Source organism: Staurois parvus, unplaced genomic scaffold (assembly GCF_062004578.1).
Source record: "Staurois parvus isolate SC_StPar_1 unplaced genomic scaffold, SC_StPar_1.0 ptg000032l, whole genome shotgun sequence".
NCBI classification, from domain to species: Eukaryota; Metazoa; Chordata; class Amphibia; order Anura; family Ranidae; genus Staurois; species Staurois parvus.
Genome location: NW_028317828.1, coordinates 3,168,849 through 3,185,744, shown reverse-complemented (window position 1 = coordinate 3,185,744; position 16,896 = coordinate 3,168,849). Strand labels below are relative to the sequence as shown.

General features: G+C 41.0%; 1 protein-coding gene across 2 annotated transcripts in view; it reads right to left on the bottom strand.

Moving 5' to 3' along the window:
* The window catches only part of ANAPC4 (anaphase promoting complex subunit 4), a 176,161-nt gene that overhangs the window by 83,650 nt on the left and 75,615 nt on the right, over positions 1-16,896 (bottom strand). For both annotated transcript variants that reach the window (XM_089660907.1, XM_089660908.1), the window contains exons 13-15: positions 4,807-4,849; positions 4,655-4,731; positions 1,287-1,387 (exon numbers count right to left, since the gene is read on the bottom strand). In XM_089660907.1, coding sequence (XP_089517033.1) covers positions 1,287-1,387; positions 4,655-4,731; positions 4,807-4,849 — 221 coding nt within the window. The remainder of the gene's footprint in view (positions 1-1,286; positions 1,388-4,654; positions 4,732-4,806; positions 4,850-16,896) is intronic.

Sequence of the window (16,896 nt, the reverse complement as noted above, 5' to 3'; positions counted from 1 at the left end):
TTTTTTTTTTCTTTGGGTGGGTGCATGTGATCAGCACAGGGCCAATCAAGCACTGTCCAGACAGAGTGTCAGGGGTTATGCAGCCTCATAGGACAGTCAGAACAGAATGAAAACTCCTCCTACAAGCTCTAACCAGCTCAGCTAGGCACTGATAGATGTCACAAGGCTGCTATATACTGCTGCTGAGAAAGGGTATGTAGCAGTTTACATTTATGAAAATAATAGCATTTCCATGTTCTGTGTACTGTGGAAGACCAGATATAGTGAATGCAGGGTCATGGATTTAGTAACACAAGCATTGTGCATAATAAACACACACACACTGCTGCTCATTTTCAGAAGTGTTGCAATGAGATTTTGATAATCTCCATTCACATGACACAAATGGCACATCATTCTGATGAGAAAAGGTCTATATTGGCAAACGGAAGTACCATGTAGTTTATCACACAACAACAAAACACATAAAAATACTGTACATGGAATCACATTCACTGACCCAAAGTATGAAATGAGACACATGTATTGTCTGAGGCACTCCTGCCTGCTAGTCTAATGTAATTTTATGTAAGATATGGCGATGTCACTACTGCACTGATCAGTGTTCTTGTTGCCGGAGAGGAAGTTGTACCTGAGAGCCTGCAGTGTAAGGATCTACCTACCACCTTCTGCTTCCTTCCATCAGTGGATGTGTGCTTCATTCACCTTTTCTGCTGCTTTTTGACCATTACCCTACCAGTCATTGTCTCACTGGTTATCAAGGGGGCAGCTCCTATTTAAGGAAGCAAAGCCCAGCCTCCACCAAGATTGGGGCCTCTAAACACAGACACCATGCAAAACGATGAAAAATAATCAGCTACATGGTGCATATAGGCAAAATGTTGACTAGTCATTTGTCATCCGCTTTCCTTTTTTGAGCACAGCTCAAAATGTGCAATTGCAGTCATGTCCGTTAAATTTTAGACAAAATGGAGTAAGGTTTAGATCCTCTGTCAGCATTAAATAGTGGTCTATGGTTATGTTGGGAAATATTTCTCCTCATCTCCAATAGAAGTGCAGACTTGTCTATGGGAGAGGAAGCAAGGTATTATATGTCCAGCAATAAAAATCTGATAATTAGAAATTTTACATTAACTAGAAGTTACTGTCTGTTGCAAGATACCCACTCGACTCATAACGTGAACGGTTTATATATTTAATAACTTAATGTGAAGATGGTCATTAAGCATATTCATTATAAGCATTTATGTATCTCCATAAATCAATTTGATCATCCAACTACATACCTTCAATTGCTTTGGCTTCTAAGCCAAGAGATTCATACTTCTGTTTCCACAAGGCCATTCCTTTTAGTTCACTTAGATGATAGAGCAAAACTTCAGCTCCACTGCAAAATCAATGAACAAAATATAAAGGTTATGATATTGGGATCATATACTGGGATTTCTGGTTCAACTATAAAATTATTTTCTTGGAGTACATCACAGGACACTTCTTATGCATGGCTACTGGGGTTATGCTGCCACTTTCAAGTGAATGGGCACTTGCAAAAAAGGCAGGAATTCCCACCCAGACATAACTCCTCCCAGCCCGAGTTTTTAGCAAGCAATGAGGAACACTGACAAACAGGGCAGGGATCCCTGTGTCCTGTGATATACTTCAAGAAAAGGATTTTTATAGGTTCACCCAAAAAAACAAAAAAAAGCAAATTTTCTAATTGTACATCACAAGGCATAGCGTACTTAACATTCATGATTACTTGGGATGGTCCAAAGCACTGTAGACAAGAGGAGACTAACACAGCAACAAGGCCAAAATGCCCAAAAGAATGGGGGAGAACCCCACTACAAAGCTGTCCTTTTGCCAAAAACTGGCATTGCCAGAGGTGTGAACATCTACCTGGTAGAACTTAGTAAGTGTAACAGCCTTACAAAATTGAACAACAGAAACTTGATGCTGAATCACTCAGTAAGCATTAACACTTCTGATGGAATGGACATTGAACAAGAAAGAACCCTGCCCTTAATGTTATAGTGTGAATAATATCCTCACACCCACGCAAACAAACCGTAAAAGAAAAACTAAGAGAAAGTTGCTTGCCATGAGACTAAACTGTCTAAGAATTCTATCAAAGGATCACACACTCAAAAATCTCATCAATAAATATAAGAAACACTAAATATAAGCATCAATAATTGTAACGCATAAACATAACTTAAATGTCCTTTTCTCATAAATTAAAACAATTCAAAGTTTGGTGCTCAATCTTGTGTGATTGGTGCAAAAACAAAACAAAAAACAAGCAACAAGAAAGGTGGATTCCCTCCTGCCTATGCCCCTCCACTGACTTCTCCATCAAGATCAATAATACAACCATCAGTCCCTCCCTTCATGCCAGGGTGCTAGGTGTAATCCTGGACTTTGACTTGTCCTATCAGCCCAAAATCCAATCACTTTCCAAATCTTGTAGACTTCACCTCTAAAACATCTCCAAGATACGCCCCTTTTTTAACAGTTGAAACCACTAAGGAAAATTATTCACTCCCTTGTTATCTCTCGTCTTGACTATTGTAACTTCCTCCTCATTGGCTTACCTTATCGCAGGCTATCCCCTCTTCAGTCTATCATGAATGCTGCTGCCAGACTCATCCACCTTACCAACCGTTCCGTGTCCACCACCCCTCCCTGCCAATCCCTCCACTGGCTTTCCATTGCCCCACAAATAAAATTCAAAACATTAAACGACAACATACAAAGCCATTTACACCTCTGTCCCAAACTACCTCACCAATCTTGTCTCCAAATATCACCCAAACAATCATCAGCACTCCTACCAAGACCTCTTGCTCTTTAAGTTCCCTTCTCTCCTCCTCTCATGCTTGTTTCCAGAAATTCTCCAGAGCATCTCTCATCCTCTGGAACTCCCTACCCAATCTGTCCAGCTATCGCCTACTCTATCCATTTTTAGGCGATCCCTGAAAACTTCTCTCTTCAGGAAAGACTATCCTGCCTTCAGATAAAAACCGATTCTTCTATTTCTCCCACCAGTTCATCCCCCACATTTATTCACTTTTGTTCCACCAGCCCCTCCCGATTATATTGTAAGCTCCCAGGAGCAGGGCTCTCCTAACCCTCTTGTATTGAATTGTATTGCTGCAGCATTATAAAGTGCTGAGCAAACTGTTTGGCGCTATATAAATCCTGTATAATAATACTAATAAAAATAATTTTATAGGTCTGAGAAATAAGCTGGAAAATCCACATGGAAATAGTGGATCAAGAAATAGCCTGACCCTTGAGGGGTCCCTCAGGGAGAACTGTCAAAATTCAAAGAGTGAAGCACCTTTTCCTTTATTGATTGGTAACTGACATGCAATGAGGAATGCACCTTAGGTGTGTTTAAAAAAAGAAAAAAAAATAGGGAGAGGACTAAAACCTCACCACCAGCTGGGGATGAACCAGAAAAGGTTCCTTGCAGGCGACTGCAGCCAACTCCAAGACTGCAAGGCAATGTAACAGCAACTAAAAAGGCAACCCTGCACATAAGAGGGAATCTCTCAAAGGGACTCAAAATGTTAAGACTGCAAAACAGAAAAGACTAAATTGAGGTCTCAAGAAGACAAAGGGGGCAGACACAGGAGAAAATTACTGTAACACCATGTACAAAGACTTTTACAAAGGACTGACATGGGATAGGTCTTTGATAAAGAATGGCTAAGACTGTTAAGTGCCTTTGATGGTACTTAAAACCAGAAACAACACACCCCATGACATACTGTTGGGGATGGAATCTAAAAGGATACATTCATCTTTTAGTAAAAAATAATAGCATTGCACCAGCGATCCGGGATCCCTGATCCCCCACTAGCTATCAAAGCAGGAAGCGTGGGCCGGTCATGATACACCCTTAATATGGATGCAACATGTTACGAAAGGTGAACTTATCCTTCAAGAGCCTCACACAAGGCAAAATAAGCTTTCCATGTATGATGGTACACCTTCCAGGAGTTTGACATTTTGACTTGAGGATGGCAGATATTACAAAATCAGGCACCCCATCCCTCAAGACATGGGCTTCAAACAGCCATACCGTCAAAGCCAGTGACTCTAAAACAGCATGTTATTAAAAAATAAATAAATAAATTGGCACATTCAGTACAGTACAGTATAATGCAGAACATATCACCAAAAGAGAGGATGGACTTTTAAGGTACCCAACAGTCTTTATAATAAAAATCAAATTTCCTATTATTAACATCACAATTGATTTAAACAGGTATATACAACTCACAATGCGCACAGTTACAGTTAATAGATATCTCCATGGATGATTAGCTTTCACTGTCCACGCAGCCGATGTGGGGGCCGGGGATTTGAAAGCCGCAGTCTTCTTTCTCTTCTCTCTTTAAGAACGCCAGGGTGGATCACAGCAATTCTAATTGGTCAGAGCGGTCACATGCCAGTACATGAACAATTAGAAGAGTTCTGATCCGTCCCCAAAGAAAACTATGGTTTTCAAATCCCCAGACCCCTGCACTGGCACCAGATGTTGGCTTTAACTTTCTGAAAAAAAAGTTAATTTCCTATCTTTTACAAAGCCTACTCCTATGAGAAGAGTTCCAGTATACATTTTGGCAATATTAAATGAACATACCTTTGTAAATGGCTTATTACAAGTTTCTGAATAGTGGAGTATGAAGATTCTACAGACTGGCCAAGCTTCTTTAGGCCCTGAAAGCCAAGAATGTTAACAATAAAAAAATGCACTTTATAAAACAGAACAACAAAACACAGATTGATACTCACTTTAATAGTCAGCTGATTCATCAGCAATCCTTGGAGCTCCGGGCTAAATGTGAGACATAGATAAGTTAAAAATTGTAGTACATTAAAAAAAAAAAAAAAAAGGAATTGATAAGGATTGCTGTACATCGAATGATCTTTTAATCAATGCATTCTTTAATTACATGTTGGTTTCTGAGCTTTACTATAAACATGCTATTCAGTTTTAAGAGTAGGTTCACCTTTATAATAAAATTTTCAATGCAGTAAATGGGCCCCAGTAGTTTTCAAATCATGATGTAGAGTAGAGGAACTGAGCTTCCCCAAGCTGAACTCGAACAATAACATATTTTGTCTACCGCTGCCTCTGTGAAAGCTGTAAACCTCTGAAGTAGCCCAAGCGACTGCAGTAATAGCCACAATGTTCCAGGTGCCATGTTGAGCAGCTGCCCTTATGCATAACCACCAGGGATCGCTTACTCGGCACAGTACGGCCATCCAGAGAATCCTTGTGCATTTCTCAATGAATGCAAAGTGTTCTTTGATTGGATGAGATGGAGATGAGGGGCAGTGACAACATGTCTTTAGCTGCAGCGGAACAGCTGTTGTGAACCTGGAAGTGATTAAATGCTTGTCACTTTCAGGCTCATTCATCACAGAGGAGATTGCGGAACAGGGTTAGGAAGCCTCTTCTCAGTACTCCAATCCCCGGCTGACAAAAACATTACTAAACTTACGGCTGCAGCCGTGAGCTTGTTTTAGTCCCTTGAATACCAGGAGGTTCACAAAATTCCCCTTGGTAGGCAAGGGGATGAAGTACATACCTTTAACCAACAGTGGTTTCTGCAAAGACTTCCCAAAACTTAAAGGAGTTTTGACTTACCTGTAAAATCCCTTTCTTGGAGTACAGTAATAGACACTTGCTTAAGAAATCAAGACAATGGGTAATATGCTACCACCTTCAGGTGAGGACACTGGCAAACAAATTTGTTAGGATAACCCAAATAACCCCTCCAACTCCCAGCAATCCTAATTTTTTAGAAAACAATCAGAAAAAAAAAACCAGTACACAGGACAGGGTGACCTATGCCATGTACTGTACTGAAACAAAAAGATTTTACAGGCAAGTGAACAATCCTTATTTCCTAATTGTACAGTACATTACTCAGGCTTCCATTATTCCGGTATGCAACAACCCCAAGCAATCCAATGGCCAACAGGCCATAAACAAGGGTATCAGGGCATCAGCAGAGGCCTGAAAACCCACCAGATAAAACTTAAACATGTGAACAGAGGGCCAGGTGGCGGTCTTGCAAATATGAGAAACAAACACCTGCTTTGGATCCTTGCACTTGGCAATAAGTCAGTCCAACCTTCCTGCTGAAGCAGGATGCCAAAAGATCTTATGTCCGATGTCCTGCAGAGGTGACTGATGTCCTGGAACACATTGGGGTGAGGAGACCATTACCTCGCATCTAGTCGATGACTGAGACGTCTATCTACCAATTATAATGGAGATCTCCTGCGCTACTAATAAGTGGTAATTCAAGTGTGTGGGAGCTGCTACCACCTAACCATATACCAAGTGGAAATAATAAATGACTAAATAAAATGATGCAGCGCTACCCTAAAACCATAATATAATACAATATGACAACAAAATACAAAGTGAATATACAGTGAGGAACAGAAGTATTTGAACACCCTGCGATTTTGCAAGTTCTCCCACTTAGAAATCACGGAGGGGTCTGAAGTTCACATTGTAGGTGCATTCCCACTCAGAGATCGAATTTAAAAAAAAATTCAGGAAATCACATTGTATTATTTTTAAAGAATTTATTTGTCTTGCAGTGCTGAACATAAGTATTTGAACACCTGAGAAACAGCAAAAATTCTGGCTCTCAAAGACCTGTTACTGTGCCTTTAAAAAGTCCACCTCTACTCCACTCATTAATCTAACTTAGTAGCATCTGTCTGAGCTCTTTAAAGACACCTGTCCACCCCACAGTCAGTCAGACGCCAACTACTACCATCGGCAAGACCAAAGAGCTGTCGAGGAGGAGCCTAATCATGGCAGCGAGAGAGAGGGCGATGTGAGCGCTCTCCACAGGACGACCACCCTCCTTCCCTAATTGTTCCCCATGTAATGCTGCAGAGGTGCCCGGCTAAAACTTACGGGTGAGAGGGGGTTGCGGAGGAGAAGCGGTGAGGACGGAGCTGCAGGAGTCCTGGACAGCGGGACGGCTGGGAACCTCCAGCCCGAGACTGCTGGGAACACAGGTGACGCGAGGCGGTCACGTGACCTCCCGAAAGGGAGCTCTGGGAGACAGAGAGGCCGGCCGGCTTCCTGAGTCAGGAGGAGACGCCGGTTCTCTCACTGACAGTGCAGGTGGACCCGGCGCAGTGACTCGGTTTAGCAGGAGAGGAAGGAGAGAACATTGGCTGGCCTCCTATGGAGTCGGAGCCGGCTCAATAGAGAAATACTCCCGACTGCCGGTTACCCTGGAGTGAAGCGGACAGTGAAAGAAGAAAGAGACTCGCAGAAACCTCCCCCCTTCCTCCCCTCCAGTCGAAGGGAAAAGGAGCAGAGACACACCAGAGTACTTAGATCCTAAAGGACAGCCTCACCGGAGAAAAGCAGCTGGAAGGAGGGTGAGTGAGAGTGTCTGGACTGTATAGTAAATCTGTGCATGGACAGTACCTTGATGTAGCAGGAGAAGTATATATAGAGAAAAAAGGGGGGATCACCAAGTAGGTTGAAGAAATTAGAATACATCTAAAGGACTCATTGTCAGCATATACCCTAAAGTTTAAAAGAAGAGAATTTGGATATATATAGAAAATATGAAGAGTAAAAATAGTAAAGGGAGCGGCCCCAAGCATGCCCAATCTGGAACAATTAGAAAATTTACGTCCCAAGGTAATGTGACCCCAGAAAGAACTCAGGGGGCAGGTGAAAAAAGTATAATGGAAAGCAGTATGGATAAAAGCGCCAGATCTCCTGTGGAAATGGATAACAATAGCCAACAAATAACAGGGGAAATAGAGTTAAATAAAATGAAGGAGAACTACAAATCCCAAATCAAAAGGAGATGGCAGAAATGTTTAGAAATCTGGAAAAATCAATTAAACAAGAAATGGGAATTATTCGGAAAGACCTGGGACATCTCTTGATTAGAGTAGAAGAAACAGAAGAAAAAATTAAAAAACATGCTCAAGTCAAGGGGTTGTTGAGGGGGGAGGGGGGAGGAGGATGTTGGGGAGAGGGGAGGGGAAAGGGGAGGGTTGTGGTGGGGGAGGGGGAGAAGGATGGTATAGGGGGAAGGTCTTAAAAATACTCTGCATAGGGAGAAGATGTATACAAGAAATATGGAAGATATAAAATTTATAACATACAATGTAAAGGGGTTGTATAGTCCTGGGAAGAGATTTAAGCTATTTAAGGAGTTGCAACATAGAGAAGCTTCGGTAGTTTTTTTTACAGGAGACGCATTTCGAAATTAAGTCAAATATTAAATTAATCACCAGAAATTATCCAACATGGTTCTATGCAGACTCCCCAATTAAGAGAGCTAAAGGGGTGGCAATTGGGTTTGCTAAAAATGTAAGGTGGGAGGTGGAGCAGAGAGAGACGGATCCTGAGGGGAGATTCTTGTTTTTGAAAGGTAGATTGCAGGAAATAGAATGTACAATAGCGAATATTTATTGCCCAAATAAGAGACCAGAGGTGATACCTGAAAGGGATATTAAGAAAATTGATGGACTTTAAAAAGGGAAGATTGATAGTGGCGGGAGATTTGAATTTATGTTTAGATCCACAGATGGATACAACTTCTCGTGTGCAACGAGAGGGAGGTAGGTCTATGAGGACCTTAAAGAAGGAGATACAAGAGGGTCAACTAGTGGATATATGGAGAATAACGCATGGAAAGGAAAGAGACTATACCTTCTTCTCTAATGCACACGAGATCTACTCGAGATTGGATTATATAATGGTAGATCATCAACTTATCGAGAGGGTGGTTAAAGTAGAAATAGAGACAATGACTCTCTCAGACCATGCCCCAGTTATAATGAAGGTAAGATGGGGGAGGCAGCTGACAAGGGGGGTAGGATGGAGGTTAAATGAGGCCCTTCTGCTAGATCAAGAGGTCGATCAGCAGATCAGAAAGGAGATGGAAAGATACTTTCAGGAGAACGAAACGGGATGTGTCAGTGGCCACTGTCTGGGAGTCCCATAAGGTATATATTAGGGGTATACTGATTGCGCTAGGGGCAAAAAAGAAAAGGGAAAGGAGTAAAAAAATGACAGGGCTCTTAAAAGAATTTTATGACCTGGAACAGATCCAAAAAAATAGAACAAGTGAGATAATGGCAGAAGGTAATAGGAAAGAAGAAAGAAGTGGAGATATTAATGGAAGAAGAAAGGAGGAGAGTACTTAATAAAGTAGCAGGGGAGAGGTATAGATGGGGAGATCGACCAGGAAAATATTTAATGAAAGCCCTGAGAAAAAAGAAAAATAGAAATTATATAGAAAAAATAAGAAATCCCAAGGGAGAAATGGCTCACTCTACTAAAGAAATCGGGAAGGTGTTCAAGGAATATTACAGTAAGCTGTATAATATTAATTCTCAGAACTTAGTAAATAATAGTGAAAATCAGAACAGAGAAAAAAGAAGGGCATATTTAAAAAAAGCAGGACTACCAAAGATAGATGAAGATCTATTGAAATCCCTGGAATTAGAAATCACTCAGGAGGAAATAAAAATAGCATTAAAAAATACTAAGGTGGGGAAAAGCCCTGGCCCAGACGGATTTACCGTGAGGTATTATAGCGAACTGTTAATACCTAAATTGAAGGAGTATATGAATGCCTTGGGTGGAGAAATGGAGATTAGACAGGAATCACTACAAGCCCATATAACACTTATACATAAGGAAGGGAAGGATGCTACTCAATGTTCTAGTTATAGGCCAATTGCACTCCTGAATATAGATACAAAATTATATGCAAAGGTCTTAGCAAATAGGATGAAAGATTTAATGCCAGAATGGATCCAGGGAGATCAGGTTGGTTTTGTATCGGGGAGAGAGGGTAGAGATAACGGAATTAGAACTATATTGTTGATCCAGAAAGCTAAGAAAGGGAAAACCCCGGTAGTAGTGCTCTCGATCGATGCTGAAAAAGCTTTTGATAGAGTGAACTGGAGCTTCATGATGGATACCCTAGAGATTATGGGAGTAGGTGGTAGAATGAGGGAGTGGATAGGAAAGTTGTATAAAATGCCATCTGCGGTTATTTTGGTTAATGGTGAAAAGTCTGAGCCCATAGGGATGTCAAATGGGACAAGACAGGGATGTCCATTGTCCCCATTGCTGTATGTGCTATCATTGGAACCTTTGTTGGAAACAATTAGGAAGAACGTAGACATAAAGAGAATACAAATAGGGGAAACTGAACATAAGGTGGCAGCTTTTGCAGACGACCTGTTGTTTTATGTGGGAAATCCTAGGATAACACTCCCGAATTTAATAAAAAGCTTAAAAGAGTATGGGGAAATATCAAATTTAAAAATCAACCCGACAAAAACTGAGATCTTAAATGTAAATCTTCCAAATAGTGAGAAAGAAAAGATACAAAAAGAATTCCCCTTTATATGGAGAGATAGGGAGATAAAATATTTGGGGGTTAAACTTACTGCCTCATATACAAAATTGTATAAATTAAACTATATTGCTCTTCTAAATGAGATTAAAGATGAACTGAAGAAACTGGGAAGAGGAATCCCCTCTTGGTTAGGACGAATAAATCCGATAAAAATGATAATTGTACCCAAAGTCCTGTATAAGTTTCAGATGATCCCAATAAGACTCCCAGAGGCCTTTTTTAAAGAAATTAAAAAGATGATAACATGGAAAAATAAAAAATCTAGAATATCCTATGATCTGATGAGTAGAGGTAAAGAGAGAGGGGGATTGGGAGTGCCAGACTTTAGGAGATACTATAATGCTGTAGTATTAACAAGAATTTATGATTGGACACACAATATAAGGGAGAAAAGGTGGGTTAAGATAGAGAATGATCTGAGTGGAGTTGACCTGAGTAGAAACATATGGGCACCAGCACAATATAGAGGTTTAAAAGATACCACGAGTGTGTATACACTGAAAGTTTTAAAGGTTTGGGATAATTTACATAAGTGTATGAAGTGGGATTTTAACTCACAATTAATGTCACTATGGAGTATTTTCCACCAGGTATAGAGGGGAGTATGGGAAAATGGATTAAAAAGGAAGACATTCAACTAAGGGATATTATGGAAGGACAGAAATTGAAAACATTGAAAGATTTAAAGAAAGGTGGAAGGGAACTTTTTATAAAGATTGATGAGTGGAAATATCATCAATTAAAACACTTCGTTGAGGGTCTTCCGAAACCTATAAGAGGAAGAAAGGAGTGGAATTTGTTTGAGAGGTTGTTGGAATCACGGGGAGATGGAAAACGGGGCATGGCAAAAATCTATAAAATTCTCACTGAGTTAGTCACGGAAGTAAAACCAGTGTACATAGAAAAATGGGAAAAGGATTTGGGGATAGAGATAGATGAGGATAAACAGAGGAAAATATATAGACTCACACACGAAAATATTAGTATGAGAGAGGTGGAGGTAAATTATAAGAGCTTGGTAAGATGGCACATCACACCAAATGTAGAACATAAAATGGGTGTAGAGAGAACACAAGAGTGCTGGCGTGGGTGTGGAAAGATTGGTACGTGGTTTCACATCTGGTGGGAGTGCCCAAGGATTCAAAGTTTTTGGGAGACAACGGTCAACCTAATAGAGAAAATCTCAGGGATAAAGATAGGATTAGATCCAGAAGTGTGCTTATTACATAAAACAGACTTACCAGTGAATAAATACAAAGACTCGGGTATATGGTACTTTGTGAATGCAGCAAAGGGTTTGATACCTAGATTCTGGCATAGTTTAGAGGTCCCGAGAGAAAAGGATTGGGTAGAGAGAGTAAATCAGATTAGTAAAATGTAGAAACTGTACTATATCCAAGAAGATAAGATGGAGATATACAATAGGAGATGGGAGAAATGGGAAGATTTTGTACATCAAACGAATATACATGAAGTAATGATAAGAGAAGTTTCTTGATTTTATAGGGAAGGAAGTAAGAGAAAAATGCAGAGTGGGAGGGTGGAGGGATGTGGTAGGGTGTAGGGGTAGAGGTAAGGGATATAAAAAGGGGGTAATAGAAGGAAATAGGATTAAGAATTTTATATATTATATGAGAATGTTGATGAAATGTATTGTTATACTCTTCTTCCCTTATTCTCTTTTTTTTAATATATGTACTTATAACTATGAAAATGTAATAAATATTTGAATTAAAAAAAAAAAAAGACCAAAGCTGTCAAAAGACACCAGAGACAAAATTGTGGACCTCCACAAGGCTGGAAAAGGCTATGGGGAAATTGCCAAGCAGCTTGGTGAAAATAGATCAACTGTTGGAGCAATTGTTAGAAAATGAAAGAGGCTAAAGACGACTGTCAGTCTCCCTCGGACTGGGGCTCCATGCAAGATCTCACCTCGTGGGGTATCACTGATAAGAAAGGTGAGGAATCAGTCCAGAACTACAAGGGAGGAGCTGGTCAATGACATGAAGAGAGCTGGGACCACAGTTTCAAAGGTCACTGTCGGTAGAATACTACGCCATCATGGTTTCAAATCATGCATTGCACGGAAGGTTCCCCTGCTCAAGTCATCACATGTCCAGGCCTTTCTGAAGTTTGAAAATGATCATCTGGATGATCCAGAAGTGGCATGGGAGAAAGTCATGTGGTCAGATGAGACCAAAGTAGAACTTTTTGGTCTAAACTTCACTCGTTGTGTTTGGAGGAAAAAGAAGGATGAGTTGTATCCCAAGAACACCATCCCTACTGTGAAGCATGGGGGTGGTAACATCATGCTTTGGGGGTGCTTTTCTGCGAAGGGGACAGGACGACTGCACTGTATTAAGGAGAGGATGAATGGGGCCATTTATTGTGAGATTTTGAGCAACAACCTCCTTCCCTCAGTCACAGAATTGAAGATGGGTCGTGGCTGGTTCTTCCAACATGACAACGACCCAAAGCACACAGCCAGGATAACCTAGGAGTGGCTCCGTAAGAAGCATATCAAGGTTCTGAAGAGGCCTAGCCAGTCTCCAGACTAAATCCAATAGAACATCTTTGGAGGAAGCTGAAACTCTGTGTTGCTCAGCGACAGCCCCGAAACCTGACAGATCTAGAGGAGATCTGTGTGGAGGAGTGGGCCAAAATCCCTGTTGCAAACCTGGTCAAGAACTACAGGAAACATTTGACCTCTGTAATTGCAAACAAAGGCTTCTGTACCAAATATTAACACTGATTTTCTCAGGTGTTCAAATACTTATGTTCAGCAGTGCAAGACAAATAAATTCTTTAAAAATCATACAATGTGAGTTCCTGAATTTTTTTTTAGTCCTGTCTCTCAGAGTGGGAATGCACCTACAATGTGAATTTCATACCCCTCCATGATTTCTAAGTGGGAGAACTTGTAAAATCGCAGGATGTTCAAATACTTCTGTTCCTCACTGTAAATACATATAAGTGACAATAAATCAGTAAATTGAACCTCTCTGGGATCTCAAGTGAAAAGCGTGATCTCGCCTGGTATTAGGACCAGGAACCAATGACACCCACTGTCCAAATGGGACCATACATAAGATAAAGAAATAAATAAAAATTGTGAATCCCTAAAAAGGGATCCAGACTTTCATGCAAATAGTGAACAAAGAACATAAACCCCTACAGCGATCGACAATTACATGCAGATCATGACCACAGATAATGGCTAAATTAAGCCATATTTATAATAAATTGTGACAAAGTGGATCCCTGAATGTGGGATCAAATATATACAATAGTGCCAAATGTCATAAAATGCAAAAAAAATATTAATACAATCACATCAATTTGAATAAATGACGTAAGATAGTCCACAAAAGACAAGAAAAAAAAACAAAAGTCCAAATAGGTGCGTGTACACCAAAAACTTCCAAACACTTATGTGCAAGTGATATTGTGGATGTGCATGACCACCAATGGAAATAATCCGTATGTGGCTAAAATGCCCCCTCACCTCCTTGATGCGACCCTCAAAGGGCCAAAACACTTTTTTTATTTGGAGACAGGAATCTTCGCTGATGAGGCTCCCTCACGTTATGGACACTGGCACTGAAGAAGTCACGTGACGTAACGCGTAGGATGCAAGCGTGGTGATGTACTTCCGGCGCGGACGCCATCTTGCTGCACCCAATGTTCCCATGCAAGTACACCTTTAGCATGAGGTTTTGAAGCTTGATATATTCTTACACATTGTGAGTGGGCATTTGGCTGTACTGTATTTTGAGAGACTATTAAATACGAATTTACACTATGGGAGGTTTCTTTTTATCTTTACCCTACCTGTGAGTTGGTGGCTGGCTGTTTTATGCTGGAGGGGACCTGGCTGTTCCTAGTTAGGGGGATATCATCTACCTGAGCAGGTGTCCATAACGTGAGGGAGCCTAATCAGTGAAGATTCCTGGCTCCAAATAAAAAAAGTGTTTCGGCCCTTTGAGGGTCGCGTCAAGGAGGTGAGGGGGCATTTTAGCCAAATACGGATTATTTCCATCGGTGGTCATGCACATCCACAATATGACTTGCACATAGAGGTGTTTGGAAGTTTTTGGTGTACACGCCCCTATTTGGACTTTTTTTTTTTCTTTTTTTTTGTGGACTATCTTATGTCATTTATTCAAATTGATGTGATTGTATTAATATAATTTATTTTGCATTTTATGACACTAGGCACTATTGTATATATTTGATCCCACATTCAGGGATCCACTTTGTTACAATTTATTATAAATATGGCTTAATTTAGCCATCATCTGTGGTCATGATCTGCATGTAATTGTCGATCCCTGCTAGGGGTTCACGTTCTTTGTTTTTGGTCACTATTTGCATGAAAGTCTTGATCCCTTTTAAGGGATTCACGTTTTTTATTTATTTTTTTATCTACCAATTGTCTACCCTGGGAAAGTGGACTGAAAACAACGCTGCAACATGCCTTTTGGCCAAAACAGAATTTAGTCTACCATTTGAAAAGTTGCGCGGCATCTGGTGCTACCCTAAATGACTGATGTAAATCACAGTTGTGGCATTTTCCGATGAACTCATGTCGGTCACCCCTAAAGCTGGAGTGTTCCACTGCAGCACGGACAGGTGAATGACCTTTAGCCCAAGAACATTGATGGAAAGTATGGACTCCCTTGACATCCACATCCTTTTAACAGTATCCATCCATAGGACTCCTCTCCAGCCCAACAGGCTGGCATTTAATGTGGGAACCCCCTTGGTTAACAGAAGAAATTACTCCCAATTCCAGGTTTGCCAGGAAACTGGGAAAATATCACTACCTAGAAGGAGGTTACCATGAGGCCCAGTACCTTCATGCAAAATCTGACCAGTGGAATTTTCTTGAAACACAGGGTCAGGACTTGAGCACTGAGAGTCAATGCCAGTTTCTGGGGCTTAAGCCATGTAAAACAATGTCCAGGAACTCCCAAGTGGTGGGCTGGATGCAACACAGGTTTCTGGAAGTTGAGGATCCACACAAAGCTCTTAAATGACCATATATGATATGCTGCACATTGGCTGGGGTGGGAAAGCATTGCAACTGCTGAGGTCATTGTGATGATCGCGGCATCAGACCCCAGCCCTTCTCACCCAACTCGTGACCGAAAGACTAGCCAATCTAAAACCGCGCTGTCACGTGCGTAACAATGCCACGCCCAGCTGCACCCTGCACAAAGATTTTCCAGCTAATGGACCACAATCTGTGTACTTGCAGCCTGGGAGCGATTGTTACTGGGTCAGGTTAATTACGCAGTTAACTCTTCACACTGCCACCACCTCCTTTTTGTACAGAGAAAGAGGAAACTCGGCAATATAAGCAATAACATTATGATGTTTGCATAAGCGTCGGTCTACCACTGGCAGAGATATACCGAAGTTTAAAACACACACACAGTAGCGCTCTTCAGAGGCAGGGGTTCTTAGTTTGCATTAAAGAGCTTTAGAAACAGTTCAACACTTTCAAAAAGTAAGATTACTAAAAGGTCAAAAGGGTGTAATAAAAATATTTACAGAAAAAGATGTAGCCGAGAGAGAGAGAGAGAGAGAGAGAGAGAGAGAGAGAGAGAGAGAGAGAGAGAGCGCGCAATAACACAGCAAAGAGATAACAGGAAGGAACTTAGATAAAGTACTTGCCAAAAGCCTTGGTTTAAGCAGCTTTCAAGTTTCCTGAGCCAAAAGGGTGCTTTATCTCCCAAAGTTGGTTCCGATGTTACAAGGGAGAATCTTCAACTTCAACTCCGCTATCTTAGCTTTCTGCTCTAAGCATAACAGCTTTTTCTAGGAACTCAACAGGGTGTCTCCTTAAAGCAGAGAACCAATCGCCTCATTTGCGGAGGGAGTTGTGGGCGGAGGCCCCAGCTAGAACCAAAATCCCTCCCAAGTTGATATCAGGGCAATAAATTCCCCTGGATACATATAACTTTCTAACCACGAGTAGATTAATACGCTGAATCATCTGCTGAACGTCTAGGTATGCAATATAACATACCTGCTGGGATGGTAAAGGAGATATCATTTTCTGCTCTCCTGTAGCTGTCAGCTAGGGGGTGTAACCTATCAGGCTACTTGTATTAAAATGAGCGGTCTGAATATATGCCTGGTTTTTATGTAAGTCTCTCATATTTCAAGATATGTAATCATAGGGGAAAGTGGGTCTTGAATGTGATGTCTGCTTTATGGCTTATCTGGAATGTCTTTGAACTCAGTGAAGGACTTGGTTTATGGCTTTACGATCCTTCTCCAGCAAGAGTCTCGCAGACATATGGGTGCCAGACTAATTGGGTTTATAGCCATGAGCTCTCCCGCTGGGCCTTGATGCCTTTTTGAACTCTGCATCAAACAGACCACATGTCACTCAACAGAGAGGGAGGGGGGATGAGGAAAGAGGGAGAGTTACAAG